Source organism: Engraulis encrasicolus, chromosome 4 (assembly GCF_034702125.1).
Source record: "Engraulis encrasicolus isolate BLACKSEA-1 chromosome 4, IST_EnEncr_1.0, whole genome shotgun sequence".
NCBI lineage: Eukaryota > Metazoa > Chordata > Actinopteri > Clupeiformes > Engraulidae > Engraulis > Engraulis encrasicolus.
This window is the reverse complement of record NC_085860.1, coordinates 623,594-648,037: the sequence shown is the minus strand read 5'-3', so window position 1 is coordinate 648,037 and position 24,444 is coordinate 623,594. Positions and strand designations below refer to the sequence as shown.

Genomic DNA, 24,444 nt, shown 5'->3' with positions numbered 1-24,444 from the left:
GAAGACTACTGCTATTTGGTGTTGTTTGGATATTTTATTGAAAGCATTGGTGACTAAAAACACAACGTGCAGAGTGCACTTAAATCAAGAGTACATAAAAAAGCAAACTCCATTAAAGTAAATGGTGAACAATTAAGCAATGGCTCTATTCCTTGTAAATATTAGTCAATAGGCTTGTAAGGAATATAATATATACTGTATACCATACCATACATATATGCATATATCTATACACTATTTACATAATGACTTAAGTTTAATGACTACAAATAGTTTTAAAGCATTCTACGTTAAGCTCATCTGTTCGTATGAAATGATTAGCAAATGAATCGCTTTAGTATTATGGAGTTGAGTAGATGTGGAAGTGGAATCAAGAATCTCCACTAGTCCATTTGTGTGTGTGTGTGTGTGTGTGTGTGTGTGTGTGTGTGTGTGTGTGTGTGTGTGTGTGTGTGTGTGTGTGTGTGTGTGTGTGTGTGTCTCTCTGTGTGTGTTTGGGTTTGTATGTGTGAGTGTGTGTGTGTGTGTGTGTGTGTGTGGGAGCGTGGGCGTGGGCGTGTGTGTGGGTCCGCGTGTGTACGTGTGTCTCTGTGTGTTTGTGTGTGTGTTTGTGTTTGTGTTGTTGTGTGTGAGTGTGTGGTGGGAGGGCGCTCCTTGGTTCTAATTCTGAGTCCTGCCCCCCGGGCCCATGGTGGGCTCTGCATAGACCAGGAAACCAGAGAAGGTGGTGTAGCGTCCCTGGTTGCTATAGATACCGTAGCGGTCGTCCTGCTGGCTGTACAGCCACACACTCTCGCCCCGCTGCAGCAGCAGCAGCAGGCTCTGGCTCTGCATCTCTCTGCGCCGGGACATGTCCTCGTCGAACACCATGGCCTGCACCTCGCCTTTACCCCGCATGAGCTTGACCGAGACAGCCCGCCGCGGGTGCTTGCCCACCGTGAAGGCGAAGAAGTAGGCCCCTGGGTAGTGGCAGGTGAACAGGCCCGACGTCTTGTTAAAATGGCCGCCGATGTTGACGTACTCCACGTCGAAGGTCAGCGGCTCCTTGTTGTGCGTCGCCCTCGTCCCCAGGATGGGCGAGGTGCGGGCCACGGAGAAGGCCGAGCGGGGCTCCTCGAACGGGGGCTCGTCACGACGAGCCCACCCGCCGTAGTAGGGGTCCCCCGGGGGAGGGCAGCCAGCGTAGGGCAGGGCCGGTGCGATAGGCGGGGCGATGTGGTTGTTGACGTAGCCCACCGCGGGAGGGGAGGACAAGGGGATGTCGGGGTAGACGAGGTAGCCGCTGAAGGTGATGTAAGGCCCTGCGTTGCTGTAGAGGGCGTACTGGGGGTTCTCCTGCAGCAGCAGCCAGACTGTGTCCATGGCCCGCAGGCTGACCATCACACTCTGGCTCTGCACCTGATAATAGATGAATGAATGAACGAATGAATGAATGAATGGGTGGATGGATGGATGAATGGGTGGATGGATGAATGAATGAATGAATGAATGAATGAATGAATGAATGAATGAATGAATGAATGAAGTACTTTTCACTCCACTGCTTCAGTTACCCGTATTAGTCATAATATGCAATGGTCACACTGTAAAACATTGCAGCCAGGTAAACGTGGAAAAAGTAATCTGCCCCTCTGCTGAACTCGAGGCTCAACTCAATTTCTCAATTTGAGTTAGCTTACAAACTTAAGGCTTCTTTTTATGTTAAACTGGCTGCAATGTTTTACAGTGCAGGCAACATGCATTGGTAGGATGAATTGGGTGTCCCAAGGAAGCTAAACAAAGCTTACTAGAGGCGGGCCCTGAATAGGCCTTAGTAGTCCACAGACCTGTCACAAAATATGCAGGCTGTGTTTCATAACCTTACAGCCTTGCAGTAGTCATCATAAGCAATGACTTGCACCTGACAATGAAGGCTATTGAATATTATTGTCTTGCTATATCTAGAATCTTTCATTTTGTAAAGCTGTATAAAGTAGAAGTACTCTTACAGATGTAATTACCATGTAATATCATACCACTAGTGTTGTAATTACATCTGTAAGAGTACTTCCTCGACTTCATACAACTCTGTCATTTTGTGCACCCACCTTGCGTCCCTCTTTGCGGTAGTCATCGTAGGCGATGGCCTGCACCTCCTGGCCGTTCTTCACTAGCATCACCGACAGCAGCTTCTTGGGGAACTTGCCCACCGTGAAGGTGAAGTAGTAGACCCCCGGCACGCGGCACCGGAAGCGGCCCGTGTCTGGGTTGAAGTCGTGGCCCACGTTCACCAGGAGCCGGTCGAAGGTGAGGGCCCGCTGCCCGACGACGCTGCTGCTCCGCGTGGCCGAGAAGGCCGACTGCTGCCCCTGACCCGTCATGAGCGGAGGAGGGACATGGAAGGACGCGGCGAGGCCTCCCAGGCAGGACAGCAGGCAGAGCAACAGCAGCAACAACAGCGCCAGGGACTGGGTGAAAAAACACAATGTGCCTTGAGCTGGAAATAACAAGAGAAAAAAGGGGGATTACTTCTAGAGAAATGACATATATCACATCATGTATTATGCTCACACAATATGTCCTTTAACATATGATTGATGTTTAATAAAGGGAATGATCAAAGAGGTGTTCAGAGGCAACATCAACAGGAAGCCAGGGTGAGGGATCAAAGTGGCTTGGAGGCTGCCTGTTTTCATGAAAGGGGTCATCTAAGGATTGTGTGGGAAGAACAACCAACTCAAAAGACAACAAGTCTATTGAGGTCCTTTGACTTCTCTATAAACATGCCATGCCATGTGTTATTTCTGTATCATCTACTCATACAACATGTCAGAACGGAACGGAATGTGTAGTTGTGGAGATGGTGCGAACGTCAAAACGTGGAAAAGTTTTTTCTTTTTCTTTCTTTCATTTTTTTCTTTTTCTTTCTTTCTGTCTTTTTTAACATCACACATCGTTGTGTGATGGTTTGGCTAAAATAGCATATGAGTAGGGTAGGAAGTCTGGTTTATCCCTGTCAGGACGAATACTACGCCTCAAATCAAGGGCTCAGTGGAAGCATAAGTCCTCTAATTCGGCTGGTATTGTCTGTTCTCTCTGTGCACTCAGAGAAGGCCGTAGATTAGACCTTGGTTGATCTGGCCCTATGTTCTGTGCCACAGGAACAATAGCATATATCTGGGAGGGGGTGATGAAGCTCGTGTGTGTGACTGGGAATGTGGTTAAAGAATCTCATTTATAAGGTCACTGCAACCTCACATTCATATACCGTAGGTCTATATGGACAATATAATGGTGGTTTTGACAATGACACGGTGACATTCATAACTTATTATACAACATTAATGGTTAATTATGCTGTAGATATCAATGTCATTGGTGTCAAAACAGACATTAATTTTAATGTAATAATGGTGGTGCATTAATTAATAGGGAGAAAAGAAAAAAATATAGATTGGTTTTGCAAAAGAAGTAAGTGTATGCCATTAAAATCTGGGAGAAATTCATAATGATGGCATCAAATTCCTATGGGCAGAGTGACTCATCAAATTCTCTCATTTGAAGGACATAAAAATTATTAGAAGAAAAAGTGAAAATCAAACATCACATTTGACTATCTGATTGTATATTTGTTGTTCTGCTTTCTCTACCAGTTCTAAGACAGCATTACTTTGATGGCTAACATTTCTGATTGTTTATGCTTTTCACTAACCAAAATTGTTAATGGAATACTATTCAAAATGGCAAGTGTAAACAGTAGTCAAGTAAGAAGTAAGATGTTTATCATGTAAGGTGAAACTGATTTACAAAATGAATTATGAAATATGTAAGATACATTCAATATTTAAATGATTTTGGCATTCACAAACATAATGGATGTGAGCAGGGTGAAATTCTGGTGGGATGCAAGATGCATTAACAGCACCTTTTTTAGCAGTCAAAAAACATTGTTCCACCCGACACCAGACCGTAGCCCCCCCCAACACTTAGCAAATCCTAATTGAACTCCTGGGCATAAGGAACAGAAACGGGCCTACCTGCTCTGGTGTGGTGTTGCTGATGCATGTCTGATGGCTTCCCCTCCTGTCTGGCTCGTCGCTCTGCCCCTTGCCTCCTTTTTCTGCTGATCTGTCAGGCTCTCACGGGTGCGGCAGCGTCCCTGGTATGGCTGGCTGATGTGACAGGGGAGGAGCGTAGTGAGCCATAGCATCCCTCTGCTCCCAAACACACATTCCCATTCCCATTGCCCCTGACCTTTGACCTTCCCTTAGAGAGACAGCCCAGTCATTATCATCTGGACTCACAATCAGGGAGGCCAACAGGGGGGACAACGGGGTCAGTTGTGCCGGGGCAGATTTGAGTCCCCATTGCACTGTACTGTATGTATTGAGTGGGGGGTCTTTCGGGTGATTTTGTCCTGGGCCTTGCCAAAGCTGTCACTGCTGCTGCCCTGCTCACAGTCAAGAGCACATGTCGTATTCTTCTGTTCAGCCTGTGAGACATTTTGGCTCTACACAATCAATTGGCATGTGAAGTTTGCTCAGCTATTGGTTCTACTTTGTAGAAGCAGAATTATAGCGTATAGGATGTTTCAACTTACTGAAAGCCAGCCACATGTAATTGAAAATGAACCTGTTCAAAATGGGAGGATACCAATGCTGTTTTCTGATTTGGTTCACCAAATTGTTTAGGTAGCCTACTAAGCCTGCAGGCCTAATGCAGTGCACTTACAATATAGTATCTTAACCATAGGTCTGTTGCCGTATTCACAACCTTGAGGGCTGCAGAAATTCTTCAGTTTTGCACCAGTGGCTGCAAGGGCAGTGGGACTACACATGTTATGAAAGACAGTAGAATAGTCACTATGCATAGCCCAAGGAAGAAATCGAGTGTCAAGTATCAATTGAAGAGCCGGGAATCCACAAGTTGCCCACTATGTGTGGCCACACCCCTAACACTCACTCCCACACTCCCACTCCCACTCCCACACACACACACACACACACACACACACACACACACACACACACACACACACACACACACACACACACACACACACACACACACACACACACACACATACAGTGGTAGGCTACAAGAAATGATTGTGATATGAGCATCAGCGTCAAAGAGTTTTAATCCCTGCAATGGCCTAGAGGCAAGGGTAGGAAACTGCCCTGGGCAACTCCAACTTCCCCAAATTGCTGGGGCCCAAGCTTCCCACTCCTCTTGTTACACAAAATAATTTGAAGGGCCTAGGCCTATATTCGCCAAGGACCTAAATTGCTAAATCCGCTGTTGACTAAGCAGAGGTTTCTCAATTGTAGCCAACAGTAAGCAAGCACAGATGTGCCAAAATCATGAAGTTGACCACCACACATGCACTTGCTGCTGAGAGACTGAATTCCATGAGACTGAGATTTTTGGTGTCAGACAGATGCATTCTCTTGCACATGCACAGGGCGGCTGCTAAGGTTTTGGAGGCCCCAAGCATCACTGGTCAGGAGCCCCCCCTCATAATTAAATAATAATGCGTTTTTTAGTTCATCTCATCTTTTAGTTCAATTTTGAGGGCAATGTGGTTGAGGCCCTAAAAGCGCTCTGCTGCTCTGCACATGTATTACAGTGGTCATTATGATTAATAACACCCTGTTAGGCCTAGGCCTAATAACAATTCAACACCAAGGTTTAATGCAAATTGTCCACGTTTATATTTCCACAAAGAGCAATAAATTATGAATCACATCCTATCAATTATTGAACACAGTGGAGACCATTATTGAAGAAAACCTTTGCAGTTTTACCAATACTTTCCAAATGTTTAAAGCCTGCGAAATTTAATTAACCATTTTCTAGGCGTGGGCTCCCACATCAAGTCCAAATATGCTGGAATAAATTAATTGCCATTACATTTCCGAGTCGTGACGCAAAACGCCGGAAGATGTGAATGTCTCCGCCGCCCGCAAATGCAAACGAAAGAACAGAAGTAGCACTGGGGAGTCAGCGCACAGACAGCAGCAAAGACAAGATGGCAGGACTGCCCCGTAGGATCATCAAGGTAATGATACATTGCTATGTGAAACACGAGTATTGTCTTTGATATTATTCATTTTATATGCATTTCTTTAAACAATTATGCCTTTCTTGCAAAATAAAGTATCATGCAAGGTGACGAACGGGTTAGCTATCGGCAGGTTAGCAGGCTAAGTCTGTTGCCTGCAAAGTAACTTCCGTTTAGATAGTCCTTGTTTCCAGTCCGAATAAGGGTGGGTTAAAATTGATCTGGATGCAATCTAAAGATAGCGGCGAAGTACGGCGGTGGTCAGCTGTGTGTGTGCATTACCCTACATTCCGTATCAAACACAACCAGTTGTTTAAATGCTGAAAATATTAATCTCTCTTTGCACAATAGTGTGCATTGTTCTCAGCTAGCCTGGCTAGCTCCCCTGGCTACTAGGGGAGCTAGCGCCAGCTTTTAATCCATTCAGTTAATGTAGCCCCATCAGCTAGCTAGTGTAGGCTCTGTAGTTGCGCTAGCTAGTCATTCAACTAACGAGTGGTTTCAATGCCATTCTCTTCCCTGCCTATATACAGTGTGTAGAGTCAAGTAAAAAATATTGGGTATGCCCCTTTGGTCGAAGCTGATGTTTACCGCTCCCGCAATATGAAATGCGGAGATATATCCGTTGGCTCCAGTGGCTAAGGAAATGGCATTAACGGCATTGGCGTTTTAGTAGTAGAACTAAAAGCTAAATGCTAAGATACGAGGCCCATTTGAAGGATGAGTAAAGGGAGAGGCAACGATGCTGTTTACCATTTAATGCTAGAACTTCATTCTACTGTGCTGGATCATTCATGGAGGAAGAGGGAAAACTAAATTCGCCTGGTGCTGCACCTTATTTTAGTAGCCCACTGTAGGATTCTCCCACGTTCAGTGTTTCTGTAAAAGCTACCCGGCAGATATCACTTCAACACTTCACACGTCATATCTCGCCAGCACATTATTCTGTGGCTGTCAACAGTTGTTAGTTTACCTATGACAAGTGTTGCAGTAAATTGTAAACATTCCCTGTATCATAAACTCGTGACGTGCTGTTGCATTGCGCGATTAGCCCAGTCAAGTGACATTTGCTAGCAGGGAAGTAAATGTCTCTAGCAATTTGAACCCAATGCATTATTTAGTGGGTTGAACTGTCAACTCAGTTTACAGTTGTTGGTCAGGTTGTAGCTTTGTGCATTTTACATTCAATTTCCCACAAATCCTCTAACCAGTTAAAAAAAACAATGGGCAATGTGCGTTTCTCTCTTTGTGTTTGGGTGTTCCACATCAGGCTCAAAGTAGAACTACTCATTTGATTAAGCAGGCCTGCTCGACTAGATTGACCAGTCTCCACATGCGTGTGCTGGGGAGAATCTAGACTGGGCGAAAGCCGACTTGTGGAGTAGATAGGATGGCGTCGCCAGGCTAGAGAATGTCATCGTGGGGTTTTGTGGGAGCAGAAGTGAAGTCTTGTTCCACGAATGGCACTCCCACGGCACGTTTTGTGTGGGGGTTCGAAAACATTCGAGGAATTCCTGTTCATTTCCCGCATAGAAAGAACACGCTGTACAAGTATGTATTATTTAATACTGGTGTGTGAATGGCCTTCTTGCACGCTGGTGTTATTGACTGTACTTTGTACACAACGTATTTAGCTGGTTTGGGTGACTGAGTAAGGTCCAGTTTTGTCTTCAACCACATTTGAGACGATCAAAGATGCCATAGAAACGTTCCAAGGCCTAAACGCTACTTAACACGTTTGTTATCCACTTTTATTTTTAATATCAAAACACTAAGGTTGAGGATGATGTGATGAGGTGTATGATACTGATCCTTCTGATCGCCTGTAGAATACTGTAACACAAAATAAAATTTAATTCCTGGGGGTGACTGTGACTGATGATCTGTCCTGGGGTACACAGATAGCCTCAGCCGTGGGTAAGGCCCAGCAGAGACTTTACTTCTTGAGGAAGTTAGGAGGCCATCACATCCCCAGACCGCTGCTGGTGAACTTTTACAACTGTGCGATCAGCAGTGTTCTGATGTATGGGTCTTTGGTATGGTGCTCAGGCTCCACAAAAGCAGACCAGCAGGCACTCCAGCGTGTGGTGAAAACAGCACAGAGAATCACTGGGACACCTCTCCCAGAGATAGGTACCATCTACACCACACACTGTCTACGAAGAGTGCAAAATATTTTGCAAGACTGTCACCACTCTGTTGCTTACCACCTGTTCCAACTGCTTCCCTCAGGCAGAAGATACAGGTCATTACAGGCACGAACTACAAGACTTTCTTATAGCCTGTACCCTGAAGCCATTAGACTGTTTAATTCTAGTGCTCTTACATAGGTCTCTGGACTGGTGTTCTGTGATTTTTTTTCCTTTTAAAGGATGGCCCTTACTTTAACATCTTATTGATTTGTGTGTGTGTGTGTGTGTGTGTGTGTGTGTGTGTGTGTGTGTGTGTGTGTGTGTGTGTGTGTGTGTGTGTGTGTGTGTGTGTGTGTGTGTGTGTGTGTGTGTGTGTGTGTGTGTGTGTGTGTGTGTGTGTAAAAAACACTGGGTTTTTAACCTTGAATTGTGGGGAGGGGATCTCATTTTTTACTGTTTGATTTACTTGATTAATTTATTACTCATATTATTATTATTATTACTCATATTATTACTATTATTTACTTTAATTTATTATACTTCATGATATACTTCATGAATTTAGACTTTATTTGACTACTTCTTTTTGGTTACTTCTATAGGCCTACTTCAAACTACGCAGTGTTGTTGCTCCACCCACAATTTCGTTGACTTCATTGACAATGACAATAAACTCCTTGAACAAGGTGAAGAATATTACAGAGGCAGGTGTGTGCGCGTGTTCGTGCGCGCACGCTAGTTGTACCAATCGCTGAGGTCAGGTGCGTGTGTTATCTATCCCTCCTCGTGAATTCCTCATGCGGTGTCCTATTCTCGCAGGCCTTTCCGCGGTCTCAAGATCACCTGCCCACCATCTCCTATTTGATTCTTCTCAGTGGCTCTAATTAGATGGCATCACTATATTTTTTTTGTCAAAGTAGTTGATTCATTTTTCTTTTCTTTTTTTTCAAAATGAATGCCTTCATTTGGATAAGTTAAGCTTGGAGAGTGTGACAGGAATTTTGCCAGAGAGAAAAACGGGAGAGGGGTCAGGCAATGACTCGAACCCTGGTCCCTGGTGAGCGGCACCTTAGCCAACTGAGATGCTGATGGTGATTTTTTTTTTTGGTTGTTTGAAACAAAAACCTGCAAGTTCGTTGCCACCTTGCGATTTTGTGAAGGTTTTATGTGAATAGAAGGACCCTTGCTGTCTTACGGAAATTGTACAATGAGGTCATAAACTTCAATAAGTTTGCTGAAACGGCTACAAATCGATTGTACCTAATGGAAAGTGCAGGTGGTTTACATAAATTTGGAAGCCATACACCCCTCCCGGTGTCCTCAACTACCTTGAAGTGATTCTTAGACCCAGAGAAGCGCACACACACACACACACACACACACACACACACACACACACACACACACCTTTACTAGCAAATGTTCTATGGGAAATGCTGAGCAAGCTTTGGTGTATTCCATCCTGACCTGCAGCTGCCACGCCTAGTGGCATCTATTTTGAAAACCTGGTTTTTTAAGGCATGTTTTCATTTGGTTAAGACTAAGAGGATTCACTCTCTCATCTGTCCCGGTGGATCATAATCTGTGTGTAAGATTATTATTCTCCCTCTCCCTGCTGCAAGGTAGCTCAGGCCCTGTGTCGCGGAGACGGGAGCTAAATGTTCTGTAAGCAATGAGCATTTGATCACGGTTGTGACATGCAGTGACTATACAACAGGACAAATGGCAAAGTAATCGTGGGCAAGTCTGCCCTGTAGCGGAGCAAATAAGGCCAAAACTAGTTCACTTTGGTATGCAAGCGTAGAAATTGGCACATGGGTTCATTAGAATGTACTCTTTCAGCTAAGGGCGTTGGCCACGCAAAAATCCAAGATGGCGGCCATTTTTCAAGATGGCCACCCTGTTCACTTGTAAATAAGGCTAAGAATAGTTAAATTAATGATACAATCATACAATTAGGCACAAATGTTCATTAGAATGCACTCTTTCACAAAAGAGCATTGGCCACTCAAAATCCAAGATGGCCGCCATTTTTCAAGATGGCCACCTCTGAACTTGTAAATAAGGTCAAGAAGAGTTAAATTAGGGATGCAATCATGCAATTTTGCACAAATGTTCACCAGAAAGCACTCTTTGATCTTTGATCAATGATTTAAGCCTAGGAGCCCAACTGAAATATTCAATTTTCATATCACTCAAGTGAATACATGTACATATCAAGTGTTAGTGACAGCTTGGATGATCTACCTCTATAAGGCCATTACAAAATAAAATGTATGCTTAAGCTTATTTGTGTTGAGATATGTATATCTCAAGTCCTAAGTGTACTATGGAGTGATGGGGGCCTTTATGCTTAGGAAATTATGAATAATCAATATGCAATACACACCATACAGTATATTGACAAATACTTTATGTTTTAAAAGAGCAAAATGGTAACATGTCTGTTTTCTGCTCTACTTTGGCATTTAACCTAGATGATATGTTGGCTACCTAACCACTTGATTTATTGATTGCTCATTATTTTTTATTTGTGGGTGTGGTCCTTTTTTAAAAATATGTCAGTCTGGCTTCCCTCTCTCTCACACTCAAAAAGTCTTTCAAAAACTTTAAACAACAACATGTGGAAATCCCATTGGCTTTGGAGGGATACAGCTGTGAAATTAGCCTAAAAGTCATCAATATACTGTACTGTACTGTACTGTTGTGTAGTGTACTCTGCTATACTGTACTGTACTCTACTGTACTGTACTGTAATGTGATATACCATACTGTACTGTACTGTACTGCACCGTATTGTATGCTACTGTACTGTGAACAATTCTACATGACCAGTGTGCCACTGAGATGAATGGACACTACTCTTTACACCTTCACTGTCCTTAAAATGCCACTGCTGTTGTTAGGCTCAAGTGAAACTGTTTTACACGCTACGTGATGTCATCCTATGGGGAATATCCTTAGCACCTTAGTGTGTTTTAGATTTTAGCTTAGCTGCGCTGTGTCATATTTATTATGTAAGGAAAATGGAACCGCTGTCAGATTTAAGTGACATAATGCACAAAGATGCAGAACATGGAGTACATGGTGGCGTTCTGATCTGTTATCTCAATTTAAAAGTCAAAATCTTTCAAATCAATGCATTTAAAACATGGGTTTAAAGACCTTTGAATCAAGCATAATGCTGGTGTCAAAAGTGCACATAATCCCTTACAAAGCAAAAAAAGTCCAGGGTTAGGGGCAATGGTGACCGACTCGTATTTCATGTTCACAAGGTACATTTCCCCTGTTCTGCATCGGTAAACTATTCACCCCTCTATCACATGTCGCAGAGCCAGTGGCCAGGGCTGGTTGCCAGGCTGCCTAGTAAGGTAAGCGTACCCATTAAGCCCACCAAAATCTAAATTTCTTTATTTTTCAATCATCTTCACATATTTTTTTGTGAAATATTTTGTTAAATAGTAAGATTTACCTCTCTTCTCAATGTTTGTCACTGAGTTGATGGATATTTCAAAGTACAATATGAAGATTTTTTACGAGAAAAGTGAAAAGTCTGAATGGGCTTAAATGGCACCATTGGTACCATTTAAGCCCACTTGTGTTCCAAATAAGCTCATATAGTTATTTCTCTATCAAAATACCTGGTGAGGTGTGTGAATTGAGTTTAAACAGTGGAGCCTACATGGCATAAATGGTTTCAGACCAAAAATGTAAGATTTGCTAAAAAAATAGTGCATAAAACCTAATTAAATATTACGGCATCTTTTACTTCATATACTTCATAAAATTCTTCATCCAAACAGAGAAATTTATTTTTTCTTATTGATTATTGTTAGTTCATTATTTACGCCTTTTAAACCAACAACTTGGGATTGTACAGCACTTTTTATGTCCCTCAAAGGCATTTTTCATAAGCATGCATGCAAACTTGCATGCATTTCAATGGGGTGTACCATTTAAGCCCACCTTGTACCCATTAAGCCCGCCTATACAAAAAGCTATTTTATGGAAATAATCAGCTGCACAAAACATTTCATGATGCATTTCTTTAAAGATCAATGCCAAACAAACTGGAATATGCTTAGAATTCATACCTAACCACTTTAAGTCTTACGGTAGAGTAAGATAAAGATGGTGTGTGGTTGTATCAAGAAAATATCGGCGTGTGCTCGCTCATAAAACACATCTTTCCATTTGAAGGGAAATGCTATAATTTAGTAAAACACTGCATGTATATATATAAAAATCATTACATTTACCTCTTAGTTTACTAAATATGAAAGTATTTTCAAAACATTTGACTTAAACTAGCTGATATTCTATGATTTCTGACATGTCCCAAAACAGCAAAGTTTTGAGGCAACTTCTTGTCAGTAGTCCTGAGACTGGATTCACTTGGACGGGAATAACTCGACGATAAAAAATGTGATTTGTTTGCAATAAAAAACATTTTGTCAGTTACTAAACCCTTTAATTGGATAGGGTGATGAACAACAAAATTCACCTTTTCCCTTTCTTTAAATTGACCTCAAAGTTGAAAGTGGGCTTAAAGGGTACATGGGCTTAATGGGTACGCTTACCTTAGTTCAGCAGGCATATTTACATCTCTTATGGTAAGCTAGTACTGGCCAAGGAGCTGCTGTAATCCCATTTTTAACGCGCTGGGTTGGTTCAATTGACCATAATGTTTGATTTTTTTTTTGTATTTTTTCGATGTGGAAATTGGTCAAATATCTACTTGTCATCATGACAATGATTGTGGAGAAACAAATTGTGACAAACCTAAGACACTGTTGGAGAATAAAACACTGCAGGAGGATGCATTGAAAATGCCTTTATTCATCATTTGGCCATTTTAAATGAATAACTTCACACCATAGTAGCACTTGAAGTAACTGTATGTTGTCTGCAGAAGGACCTTGTGTGAAGCTGAGTGGTGACACTGCAGTGGGTGATGGTGTTAATGTCTATTAATCACTACCATACGCTGTGCCAGCAAATAGTATTAGTCATTTGCTGCTCCGAATGCTTTGGCTGTTGGATAGATGACAGGAATGCCCTGGTCTATAGTATGGGCTGGGCCATATAGCCAAAACCTTCCTTAAAGGATTCTATTTTTCCCAGTGCTATAGACTGATTTGTTATAAAGCTTTCAGCTTTCACTGTTGGGTTGCATTAGACCTAGATGCCACTATGAACTGGCACGACCGTTGGCAGTACGCATTACATTCTCTCTCGTATCACGTCATTCTAAAGACTGGAAATTGCCGAACTCAAGTCATCAATGCTACCTAAACTTGGTTTTCTTAATCATCAGTCTCCGATATATCTCTGAGATCGATTGATTGTCCTTCATGCCCTTTCCTAAACACCCTCTAGTCAAGGCAGTCAGTATGTTTACATCATGCACTTTGAGAAATAAATAAATCGCCTTAGTCTGACTAATGCTAGGGTTTTAAATGCTACGTGCACACCTTAGTCAAACCGTGAAATCGAACCCTGCTGGCATTTTTGTAATTGGACTGTTTGTGCCAGACAATGCAAATCTTAGTCAAGCTATTCCTGCTGTCTGTACCTACGCAAGTCAGAGCTTTGTTAGAACTCTGAATCTTTGCTTTGCCACATGCGGAAGTAGCCAAAAGCTTGAAGTACACAGACCTGGAGGTAGAGTAGATGTTTGCTTTTCAGCTGTGGTGCATGTTTCAACAAAAATGGTCAGTCCAGGCAACTCAACAGTAGTAAACAAAGGGGAAGGAAAATTAAAAAAAAAAAAAAACTTGTGGCTATATCATGATTTAAAGAGCCAAGCCTGGCTTTTTGAAGTTAATCATGATATAGCCAAAAGTTAATTAACTCTTTTTGTTGCATCAGACAGACCCACTTCGTCCAAGAGCACCAGCCACCTTTCGTACTGTGGTGGCAACTTGCTTTTCTGTGCTATTTCCCCTGCCCTGACGTGCCACATTTGGGATTTCGGTCAATATCCCAGTGTGCTGGGATAGCAGCTATTCATGCTACTTACAGCCTACTGTTGCATGGGTCTAATATGGATGAGGCCTGCCTGCTGCAGAACTGCAATTAAACACACTTTGCCACTGAGCATTGCCCAAAGGACCAGGTAGTTGTAGGCCATGTCTCTTGCCTTTGTCAGTAGCTGTTTCTAATGCAGCCTCTTAATGTAGCCTTTAAGGGTATATGCGTATGACACAAGTGTAAAAAAAGAAATGTCAAAACCATCAAACAAGAGAGACCATGGTTGTAGGGCTGCACGATTATGGAAAAAATCATAATCACGATTATTTTGGTCAAAATCATAATCACGATTATTAATCACGATTATTAATTTTTGCAGATTTTTTTGAAAATTATAACAAGATGAAATATAACCAAGAATGAATTACACACGGGATGAGCAAAATAAAATGAATTGTAATAATTATGTAAAGGCAATAGCATGAAACTTAAGTGGACAGATTTCAGGCCAGAAACACCAGTCCTGTCAGTATGTTCTGGCTTCAAGGACGCTCTCAAAAGTAGGTCACTATTGTCACGATTAAAATCATGAGTTCGATTTCACTATGTTATCACGATTTTGATTATTTTTCGATTAATTGTGCAGCCCTACATGGTTGTATTTTGACAAGGAAGTAGAAGTGAGATTAACAAATCAATAAATACAATTATGAAGCAGACAGCAGTTTGTGAAGTGATCTTTTAAAATCATGATAGGAATATGCATGATCTGAAATTCCTTGTGTTTGTAATGTCTTGTTTGTTGTTGAAAGGCTGCACTCTCAACTATAGTTTTTTTTAATTAGTTAGTGGCAGAGATGTGGATTTGTGACTTGGACTTGAGTCACAAATGACTTGACTTGAGACTTGACTTGGCAATATTAGGAATTACTTGTGACTTGACTTGTACGCTATTGATTCGAGACTTGACTTTTAGCTTGCAATGACATGTCAAGTCTACATGTATTCCATTTTCTGCAGTTGTATGTGAAAATACTACATGAAAATGAACATTTTAATTATTTTCCTTTAACCAGTACCAATAGGCCGACTGTTGAGTAGCATGGCACTGTGGAGAGAGGTAATGAATTTATGACCAAAAGTAGTGCCAAGATTGTGCATAGAAAATGGTGACTTGTTCAGGACTTGGACTTGGACTTGGCTTGGGTATGACGTGGACTTGATGTGTCTTCTTAACTTGTGACTTGACTCGGACTTGATTGGAATGACTTAAGACTGACTTGTGGCTTGAAAATTAGTGACTTGGTCCCATGATCTCTGGTTAGTGGTGCAGCATGACTCACAGAAAGATGTTTTGGCCTAAGCCATCTTCAGCGCTAAATGTACTGATCCAGTTGCTCGCACCTAATACCTTTTTTAAAAAAAAACAATTTGGGGTTGAGCGCACTACTTCAAAAAAATATCTGTGTCTTGGCCCTACCGTTGCTGATATGGTAGGGCACACGTTTACCACTCGGCCGACCCGGGTTCAATTCCCGGTCTGGGTCCTTTGCCGGTCCTTCCCCATCTCTCTCCCCCAGGTCACTTCCTGTCTCTCCTTCACTATCCTGTCTCACAAAAACCAATAAAGGCTGAAAAGCCCCCCAAAAATACTTGGAAACCCCCCCCCCCCCCAAAAAACAAACAAAAAAAAACCCATCTGTGTCTTGACAGCATTTGTAAAAAAAATGCATTTGTGTTACAATGTATTATTATTATTGATGCACCATTCTGTTTGTGTGTCCACGCGTGCACACATGTGTCTTCTTGTCTTTAGGAGACGCAGCGTCTGCTGGCAGAGCCAGTGCCGGGCATCAAGGCGGAGCCGGACGAGGGCAACGCACGCTACTTCCATGTGGTGATCGCGGGGCCCCAGGACTCGCCCTTCGAGGGTGGCACCTTTAAGCTGGAGCTCTTCCTGCCCGAGGAGTACCCCATGGCCGCCCCCAAAGTGCGCTTCATGACCAAAATATACCACCCCAACGTCGACAAACTGGGCAGAATATGTCTAGACATTCTCAAAGGTGAGCGCCTCTTGTCATTGCTATTGCACTCCCACAAACGCGCACTTGCATGTGCATGAGCGTGTGTTCATGAGCGTGTGTGCATCTGTATGCCATCGTTCATCTGTATGCACGCAGACAGGCATACACGCGTGTAATGATCAAAATATGTCACTCCCAACATCGACAAACTGGGCATAATATGTCTAGACACTCTGAAAGACACACATTTGCACAAAACACACGCATGCATGCCCAAGTAAAAAAAAAAGTGTACTTAATATATACTTAATAAGTACGTTTTATTGTATTTAAAGTGTACTTCAAAAGTGTGTATTTAAAGAATGTTATTTTGGGACAACTTATAGTATACTTAAATGTACTTGAAATATAATTAAGTAGAGCTTAAACACATTTTAAGTTGACTTTTTTGTACTAAAATTAAACTTTGTATATACGTGTACTTAATATAATAAAATATATATATATACTATTATATATATAACTAATAAAATATATTTAACTTTAAGTACATTATAAGTATACTAACCAAATCACTTTAAAATGTGTTTAATGTGAACTTTAGCATGCAGATAAGTGCATTTTAAGTACATTAGAAATCTATTTTAACTTCATGAGAAAGTACTTTATAGTATACTGCAGAAGTACATACTTAAGTTGTGTTATTTTGGGACAACTTATAGTATACTTAAATACACTTGAAATATTATTAAGTAGAGCTTAAACACATTTTAAGTTGACTTTTTTGTACTAAAATCAAACTTTGTACAAGTGTACTTAATATACTAAAAATATATTTAACTTTAAGTACATTATAAGTATACTAACCAAGTCACTTTAAAATGTGTTTAATGTGAACTTTAGCATGCGAATAAGTGCATTTTAAGTACATTAGAAATCTATTTCAATGTCATGAGAAAGTACTTTATAGTATACTGCAGAAGTACATACTTAAGTTGTGTTATTTTGGGACAACTTATAGTATATACTTAAATAAACTTGAAATATAATTAAGTAGAGCTTAATCACATTTTAAGTTGACTTTTTTGTACTAAAATCAAACTTTGTACAAGTGTACTTAATATACTAAAATCATACTTAACTTAAAGGATTTATCCGGAGTTGGAACAAATTTGCCTGTTTTTTGCATGTTTGGGATGAAATACAGTCACTCTAGAGCAAAATCAAGGCAAAAGGATGCGTTTTGAGAAAGTTTGATAATATCACGTTAGCCTCGTTAGCCATATCAGCTATGCAATATGAAAGATGCGGGCATCGTTTTTCGGCGGTTACACACATTTCAAAAACACAACATTTTAAAGTCTTGCACAGCTCAAAACAACGTCACACTTACCTCGTAATATGTTGAGGGTATCCACACATAAACCGAAGTGTCCAAAGTCCTTCATGTATTCTTGAAAGGTCTGCAGAATGTGTTTTGTGAAGCTACTACCTTGAGAATATCTAAATTACGATCAAGACAACTATTTGACACTAAAGCCCACCAAGTAGATTGCCGAGTGCGTCGCACCATCAACTGTGGTTACTCGCTATGGAAATAATCATAGCTGATGGTGCGACGCACTCGGCAATCTACTTGGTGGGCTTTAGTGTCAAATAGTTGTCTTGACCGTAATTTAGATATTCTCAAGGTAGTAGCTTCATAAAACACATTCTGCAGACCTTTCAAGAATACATGAAGGACTTTGGACACTTCGGTTTATGTGTGGATACCCTCAACATATTACGAGGTAAGTGTGACGTTGTTTTGAGCTGTGCAAGACTTTAAAATGTTGTGTTTTTGAAATGTGTGTAACCGCCGAAAAACGATGCCCGCATCTTTCATATTGCATAGCTGATATGGCTAACGAGGCTAACGTGATATTATCAAACTTTCTCAAAACGCATCCTTTTGCCTTGATTTTGCTCTAGAGTGACTGTATTTCATCCCAAACATGCAAAAAACAGGCAAATTTGTTCCAACTCCGGATAAATCCTTTAAGTACATTTCAAACATACTTACTAATTCACTTTAAAATATGTTTATTTTGTACTTTAGCATGCAGTTTAGTGTATTTTAAGTATACTAAAAATCTATTTCAAGGTCACAAGAAAGTACTTTATAGCATGCTGCAGAAGTATATACTTAAGTTGTGTTATTTTGGGACAACTTATAGTGCACTTAAATACACTTGAAGTATGATTAAGTAGAGCTTAAACACATTTTAAGTTTACTTTTTTGTACTAAAATCAAACTTTGTACAAGTGCACTTAATGTACTAAAGCATACTTTACTTTAAGTACATTTCAAATATATTCACAAAAATTGCTTTAAGTACATTTTAAGTGTATTGACTCTAAATGTATTTTAAGTATACTACAAGTAGATTTTACTTTAAGCACATTTCAAATATATTTATTTTAAGTACACTTTAAATATATTTCAAAAGTATATGAAAAAAAAACATTAAAGTAATTTCTAATTGCTCATTTCCATTGTACATTGTCTTGTTCACAACCATCAGCCATTCATATGAACCTTCCTTTCACCTTCACTTCAGACAACAACCAGTGCCTCAACCAGGATTTGAACCCACAACTCACTGAACCACAGACCTGCACTCTAACCACTAGACCACAACTACCTGTTCTTCAATAGGCACAATTACGTTCTTGAAGTACTAATCTTGAGTAGCACACTTTAAGTATACTTTTATATATTTAATAATAATACTTAGAAATCATTGGTGGTGGTATGCTTTTATCGAATTAAAGACACTTTTGCATGTTTAATTTGTGCACCAAAAAGTACACTTAAAGTGCACTTAATACACTAATAACACAACTTAAGTACAGACTTCAGTATTGTGCTTAAAAGTTTAATAGGTAAGGCCTTACATGCCTTTTTAAGATCTGTTTGTGCTCTTCAATATGGTGTTTTTACCATGAAAATACATTAACAAAATGGAAGGTGGAAGGTTATTTAATGTTACAAAGCATAATGAATAAATAAGCCTAGGTTAAAATACACTAAAATGATGGTTAAAAAAAGTACCCAGGTGAAAAAAAGTGTACTTAATATACTTAAGTATGTCTTTTTGTATTTAAAATATACTTCAAAAGTGTGTATTTAAAGAATGTTATTTTGGGACAACTTATAGTATACTTAAATACACTTGAAGTATGATTAAGTAGAGCTTTAACACATGTTAAGCTGACTTTTTGGTACTAAAATCAATCTTTGCAGAAGTGTACTTAATATACTAAAATCATACTTAACTGTAAGTACATTTTAAATATACTTACTAATTCACTTTAAAAGATGTTTAATGTGTACTTTAACATGTGGTTAAGTGTAACTATTTGAAGTATGCTACAAATCTATTTCAAGGTCATAAGAAAGCACTTTATAGCATGCTGCAGAAGTACATACTTAAGTTGTGTTATTTTGGGACAACTTGTAGTATACTTAAATACACTTGAAAAATAATTAAGTAGAGCTTTAACACATTTTAAGTTGACTTTTTGGTACTAAAATCAAACTTTGTACAAGTGTAATTAATATACTAAAACCATACTTAACTTAAGGTACGTTTCAAATATTCTTTCTAATACCAAACTTTAGCACATTACTTTTAAAATACAAATACACTTAAAATACACTTAAAATATACTACACTAATAGTATGTTTTCAAATACCACACTTAAGCACATTACTTTAAAAATACAAATACACTTAAAATACACTTGAGATACAATACACTAACAGCATATTTTCTAATACCACACTTAAGCACATTACTTTTAAAATACAAATGTACTTAAAATAGACTTTAGATAGAATATACTAATAGTATATTTAACAATACCACACTTTAGCACATTACTTTAAAAATACAAATGTATTTACAATACATTTAAGTACAATACACTAATAGTGTATTTTATAATACTATACTTTAGCGCATTACTTTTAAAATACAAATGTACTTAAATTAGACTTAAAATACAATATACTAATAGTATATTTGACAATACTACACTTTAGCACATTACTTTTAAAATACAAATGTACTTACAATACATTTAAATATAATACACTAATAGTGTATTTTATAATACTACACTTAAGTATATAACTTTTAAAATACAAAGATACTTAAAATACACTTAAAGTGTAATACACTAATAGTATACTTTATAATGCTACACTTTAGCACATTACTTTTAAAATACAAATATACTTGAAATACACTTAAAATATAATACACTAATACTATATTTGACAATACTACACCTAGCACATTACTTTTAAAATACAAATATACTTAAAATACATTTAAAATACAATACACTAACAGTATATTTTATAAAACTATATTTAAGTACATAACTTTAATAATACAAATGATTTTAAAATATATTTAAAATACACTAAACTGTAAGTATATTTTTAAATACCATACTTAAGTACTGTACTTGATAAATAGAGTGTACTTAAAATATACTTTCAGAAAATTAAATATATTTAAAGTACACTTAAGTACACATTTTTTTGACCTGGGCACACACTTATGGCTCCTTTTCCGTTGCTCGTGCATCAGTATGCATACAGGCCCACACACACGCGTAATAACCAAAATCTACCACCCTGACAAACTGGCTAGAATATGTTTTGACATTGTCAAAGGTGAGCGTCACATTTTGTCTGTTTTGTCATTGCTGTGTACATGCATTTGTGCGTGAGCGTGGTGCTTGCACATAATATAGACAATAGACTTTGTTTTGCACAGAAAACGGCACCTTTGCAAGTATGCATGCAGACACACACACACACAGACACACACACATGCGTGTAATAGTGGAATATATTCCACCACAACGTTGTCAAACTGGGCAGAATATGTCTAGACAAAGGTGAGCAGTGCCACTTGCCCCTTTTGTCATTATGATTGCACATAAACACACACACACACACAAACACACACACACACTTGTGCATGAATGTAATGCTTGCACATACTATGTAGGCCATGGTCTTGCACAGAAATTGCAATAAAGACACAGTAATGACCAAAATATGCCACCCTAATGTCGACAAACCGTGTAGAAAGTCTGGAAAGCCAGTGCCCCTTGACCTTTGTCATTGTTAGTGCGTAATAATATATGTGTGTGTGTGTGCTACATACCGGTACATGACAAACATTGTTTAAGATGCAGACATCCTGAAAGGTAAGCTTTGACCTATGTGTACATGTATCCACACACAAACGTGTTCACGGAAGTAATGCCTGTACACATGGAGACACAGGTCTTTGTTTTGCACACACATGTTTTTGTTTGTGAATGGGGTGTGGCGTGGGGGGGTTGTTTGTGGTCCTGGGGACCTGGGCCCACGTGGAGGATGTAGGTGTTTAATCTCCCAAAAGACTGGCGCACTCTCCGATTACACCCGTGACCTCTCGCTAGACATGTGCAGGAGCCGCGAAATGCCACTGTCACACTGTGCGCCGATAGCCCATAGCACCTCAAAATAGACACTTAACTTGAAACTCTCCTCAATCTCCGGGCTCTCCTCTGAGTCCCTCCCAGTGACTGTACGGGTGAGTGTACTCTTGTACTCTGCCCTGTGCAGTCCACTGTACTTTTCTTGAGCTCCCACTTCCTCTTGATGCTGACCATGAATAACTTCATCTTACTTTCTTCTCTTTCTCTTTCTCTCTCTCTGTCTCTCTCGCACACACATACACACTTTCCCTCTCCCTCTCTTTCCCTCTGTGTCACACACTCTTTCACACATAAATAATTCCCATCTCTTGGCCTCGTTGCAGATAAATGGTCTCCAGCATTGCAGATCCGCACAGTGCTACTGTCCATCCAAGCATTACTAAGTGCTCCGAACCCAGACGACCCCCTAGCCAATGATGTCGCAGAGCAGTGGAAGTCCAATGAAGCTCAAGCCATAGAGACAGGTGAGCCGAGATGCGCTAAAGCCGTCCCCTCTTCTTGGGTGTCAGGACAAAGGGGTGACATGGGGAGTTTCATTGCTGTTCTGCTGTACAAATATAGTCGTGGTCATATGTGTACATACCCTGGGAGAATATATGCTTTTTTAGCTATTTCTCATTGAATGTGAATAATTACACAACTTTTTTTTCGCTTATTGCTTGTGACTGGCTGAAGACATTTATTAGCTATCACCAGTGTTTACTCTTTCAAAATCATAATCACAACAGAAACTACCCAAATGACCCTGATCAAAATTTTACATACCCTAGTTTCTGATGCGGTATGTTGCCCCCTTTAACCTCAATGACCACTTGAAATCGTTTGTGGTACTTGTGGATAAAACTCTTAATTTTCTCAGATAGCAAAATGGCCCATCCTTCCTGGCAGAATGGTTGTTTCCTATAATATCATTGGGTGTCTTGCTGGAACTTCCCGTTTGAGGTTTCCACAGAGTGATGTTGAGATCAGGAGAGTGAGATGGTCACACAACAGACTCAACATTTTATTTTTTTCTGAAGCTAATGATCTTCATGACGTAGAACATGAAAACGGTCAGTGGCACTGACTTGAGGGATGCAAGGCTCTCTAAGGAGTCCAGCAACTCATTGAGCTTTTATGCACAAACAAATCACAAGAAAACAGACCACAAGTGAAGATGGTTATCTGTAATGGCTATTCAGACCCATTTGTGTGAAATTGTATGCATGTTATCAGCCCCAGTCACCAGGGTATGTAAACTTATGATCAAGCTTATTTGGGTAGTTTCTGTTGTCGTTGTTATTTCAAAAGACTAAAATCAGTTCTTTTACAATAAATGACTTCATTCAAACAATAGCCATAAGTGAACAAAGATTTGTGGCATCATTCATATTCTCTTTAAAATGACTACAAAACTAAATATTCTACTGGAGTATAAACTTATGGCCACCACTGTATGCATTAAGAGTTATCATGACCAGGGCTCCAAATTAACACCAGCCAACCGGCCAAAGTATTTTTCCTGACTTCAATTCCCTCATACACTTAATAAATAAATAAGTAAGTAAATAAAGCCAATTCCTTCACTTGTGAAAGCATCAAGTTATTTACTCATACTCCAATTCGTATAGATTTTTTTGCTATACAACAGACAGACCGTTAGTCACCAGCTGTAACATGACGGCAAACTTGTTGTCTGGCAGGTTTAAGCCTTTGTCCAAGTTGCTATAGCAACAAAGCTACACTTTGACCCAGTTGGCTTATGAGCGAGATAATGTCAGATTTCTATTTGTGTTAAAACATGCTAGCTTGCCAAACTCATTTTTCCATTCCATGCATACCACCCTCACCCCCGGATCTGCATCTGATTGTTAAACTCCAAACATCCACAGAGTTTTTCACAGCCACTTCCTGTTGTTTTGGGTTGGTGTCTGGTCTTAAGTTTCTGAGTGAGTCACGCATGGTAGGTAGTGTCAGTGATTCATCCAGAGCAAGACTCTCCTCCCTGCCAGCCTGACGTGCTCCTATGGTGCTGGGCTCGATCAGACAAGAAGCAGGCTCCCACCAACCAACCTAGCTAACTAGACAGGATGCCCCCTCCCCCCTCCCCCATCTTCCATCACATTAACACCTTCATTACAAAGGCATTTAAAACATTGCCTTTCTTCTATTTGTCATTTATTCCACATTGTTGACTTGTTTGCCTTGCGTGTGCATAATTGCAAGGCAGTTCATCATGTTTAATCACTGTGTGTGTGTGTGTGTGTGTGTGTGTGTGTGTGTGTGTGTGTGTGTGTGTGTGTGTGTGTGTGTGTGTGTGTGTGTGTGTGTGTGTGTGTGTGTGTGATTTGTGTTTCAGCACGGACATGGACCAGGCTGTATGCTGGGAACAACATAGAAGTGTAGAAAACAAAAATAACAAAAAAATAACAAGTTCAAGGAAGAAGTGGATGATGTGGAGGTGGAGTGTGATCGCAACTCCTCACGTTCTGCCAAGATCTGTTCATTTGCATTTAAAGGACACAGTCTTAGAAGAAAACAAAACAAACATCTATACCTATCAAAAGAAATGTTGCAGAGTATATTATAGAATTTAAAAAAAGCAACAACCGCAGACAATTGGTGAGTTTAAAAATCACATAAGCAGAGAAAAAAGTAAAGACAAAAAAGAAAACAAAGAAAAAAAAAACCTGAAATATTTGTTCTTGTTCTGAGTCACTATGCCCTGCCGTGTTGGCAGGCTGC

The 24,444-nt window shown here is 40.0% G+C and overlaps 2 protein-coding genes across 2 annotated transcripts; one reads left to right on the top strand and one right to left on the bottom strand.

The window, feature by feature from the left end:
* Window positions 1-559: 559 nt before the first annotated feature.
* c1qtnf13 (C1q and TNF related 13) lies at window positions 560-4,044 on the bottom strand. Its single transcript, XM_063196316.1, has 3 exons — window positions 4,017-4,044; window positions 2,088-2,476; window positions 560-1,398 (listed from the first exon to the last, which is right to left on the bottom strand). The coding sequence occupies exons 1-3, from the start codon at window positions 4,042-4,044 to the stop codon at window positions 661-663; spliced, it is 1,155 nt and encodes a 384-aa protein (XP_063052386.1). The 3' UTR covers window positions 560-660.
* A 1,903-nt stretch (window positions 4,045-5,947) lies between these two features.
* Window positions 5,948-24,373, top strand: ube2na (ubiquitin-conjugating enzyme E2Na). Its single transcript, XM_063196417.1, has 4 exons — window positions 5,948-6,040; window positions 15,965-16,211; window positions 22,044-22,184; window positions 24,059-24,373. The coding sequence occupies exons 1-4, from the start codon at window positions 6,011-6,013 to the stop codon at window positions 24,103-24,105; spliced, it is 465 nt and encodes a 154-aa protein (XP_063052487.1). The 5' UTR covers window positions 5,948-6,010; the 3' UTR covers window positions 24,106-24,373.
* Window positions 24,374-24,444: the final 71 nt, after the last annotated feature.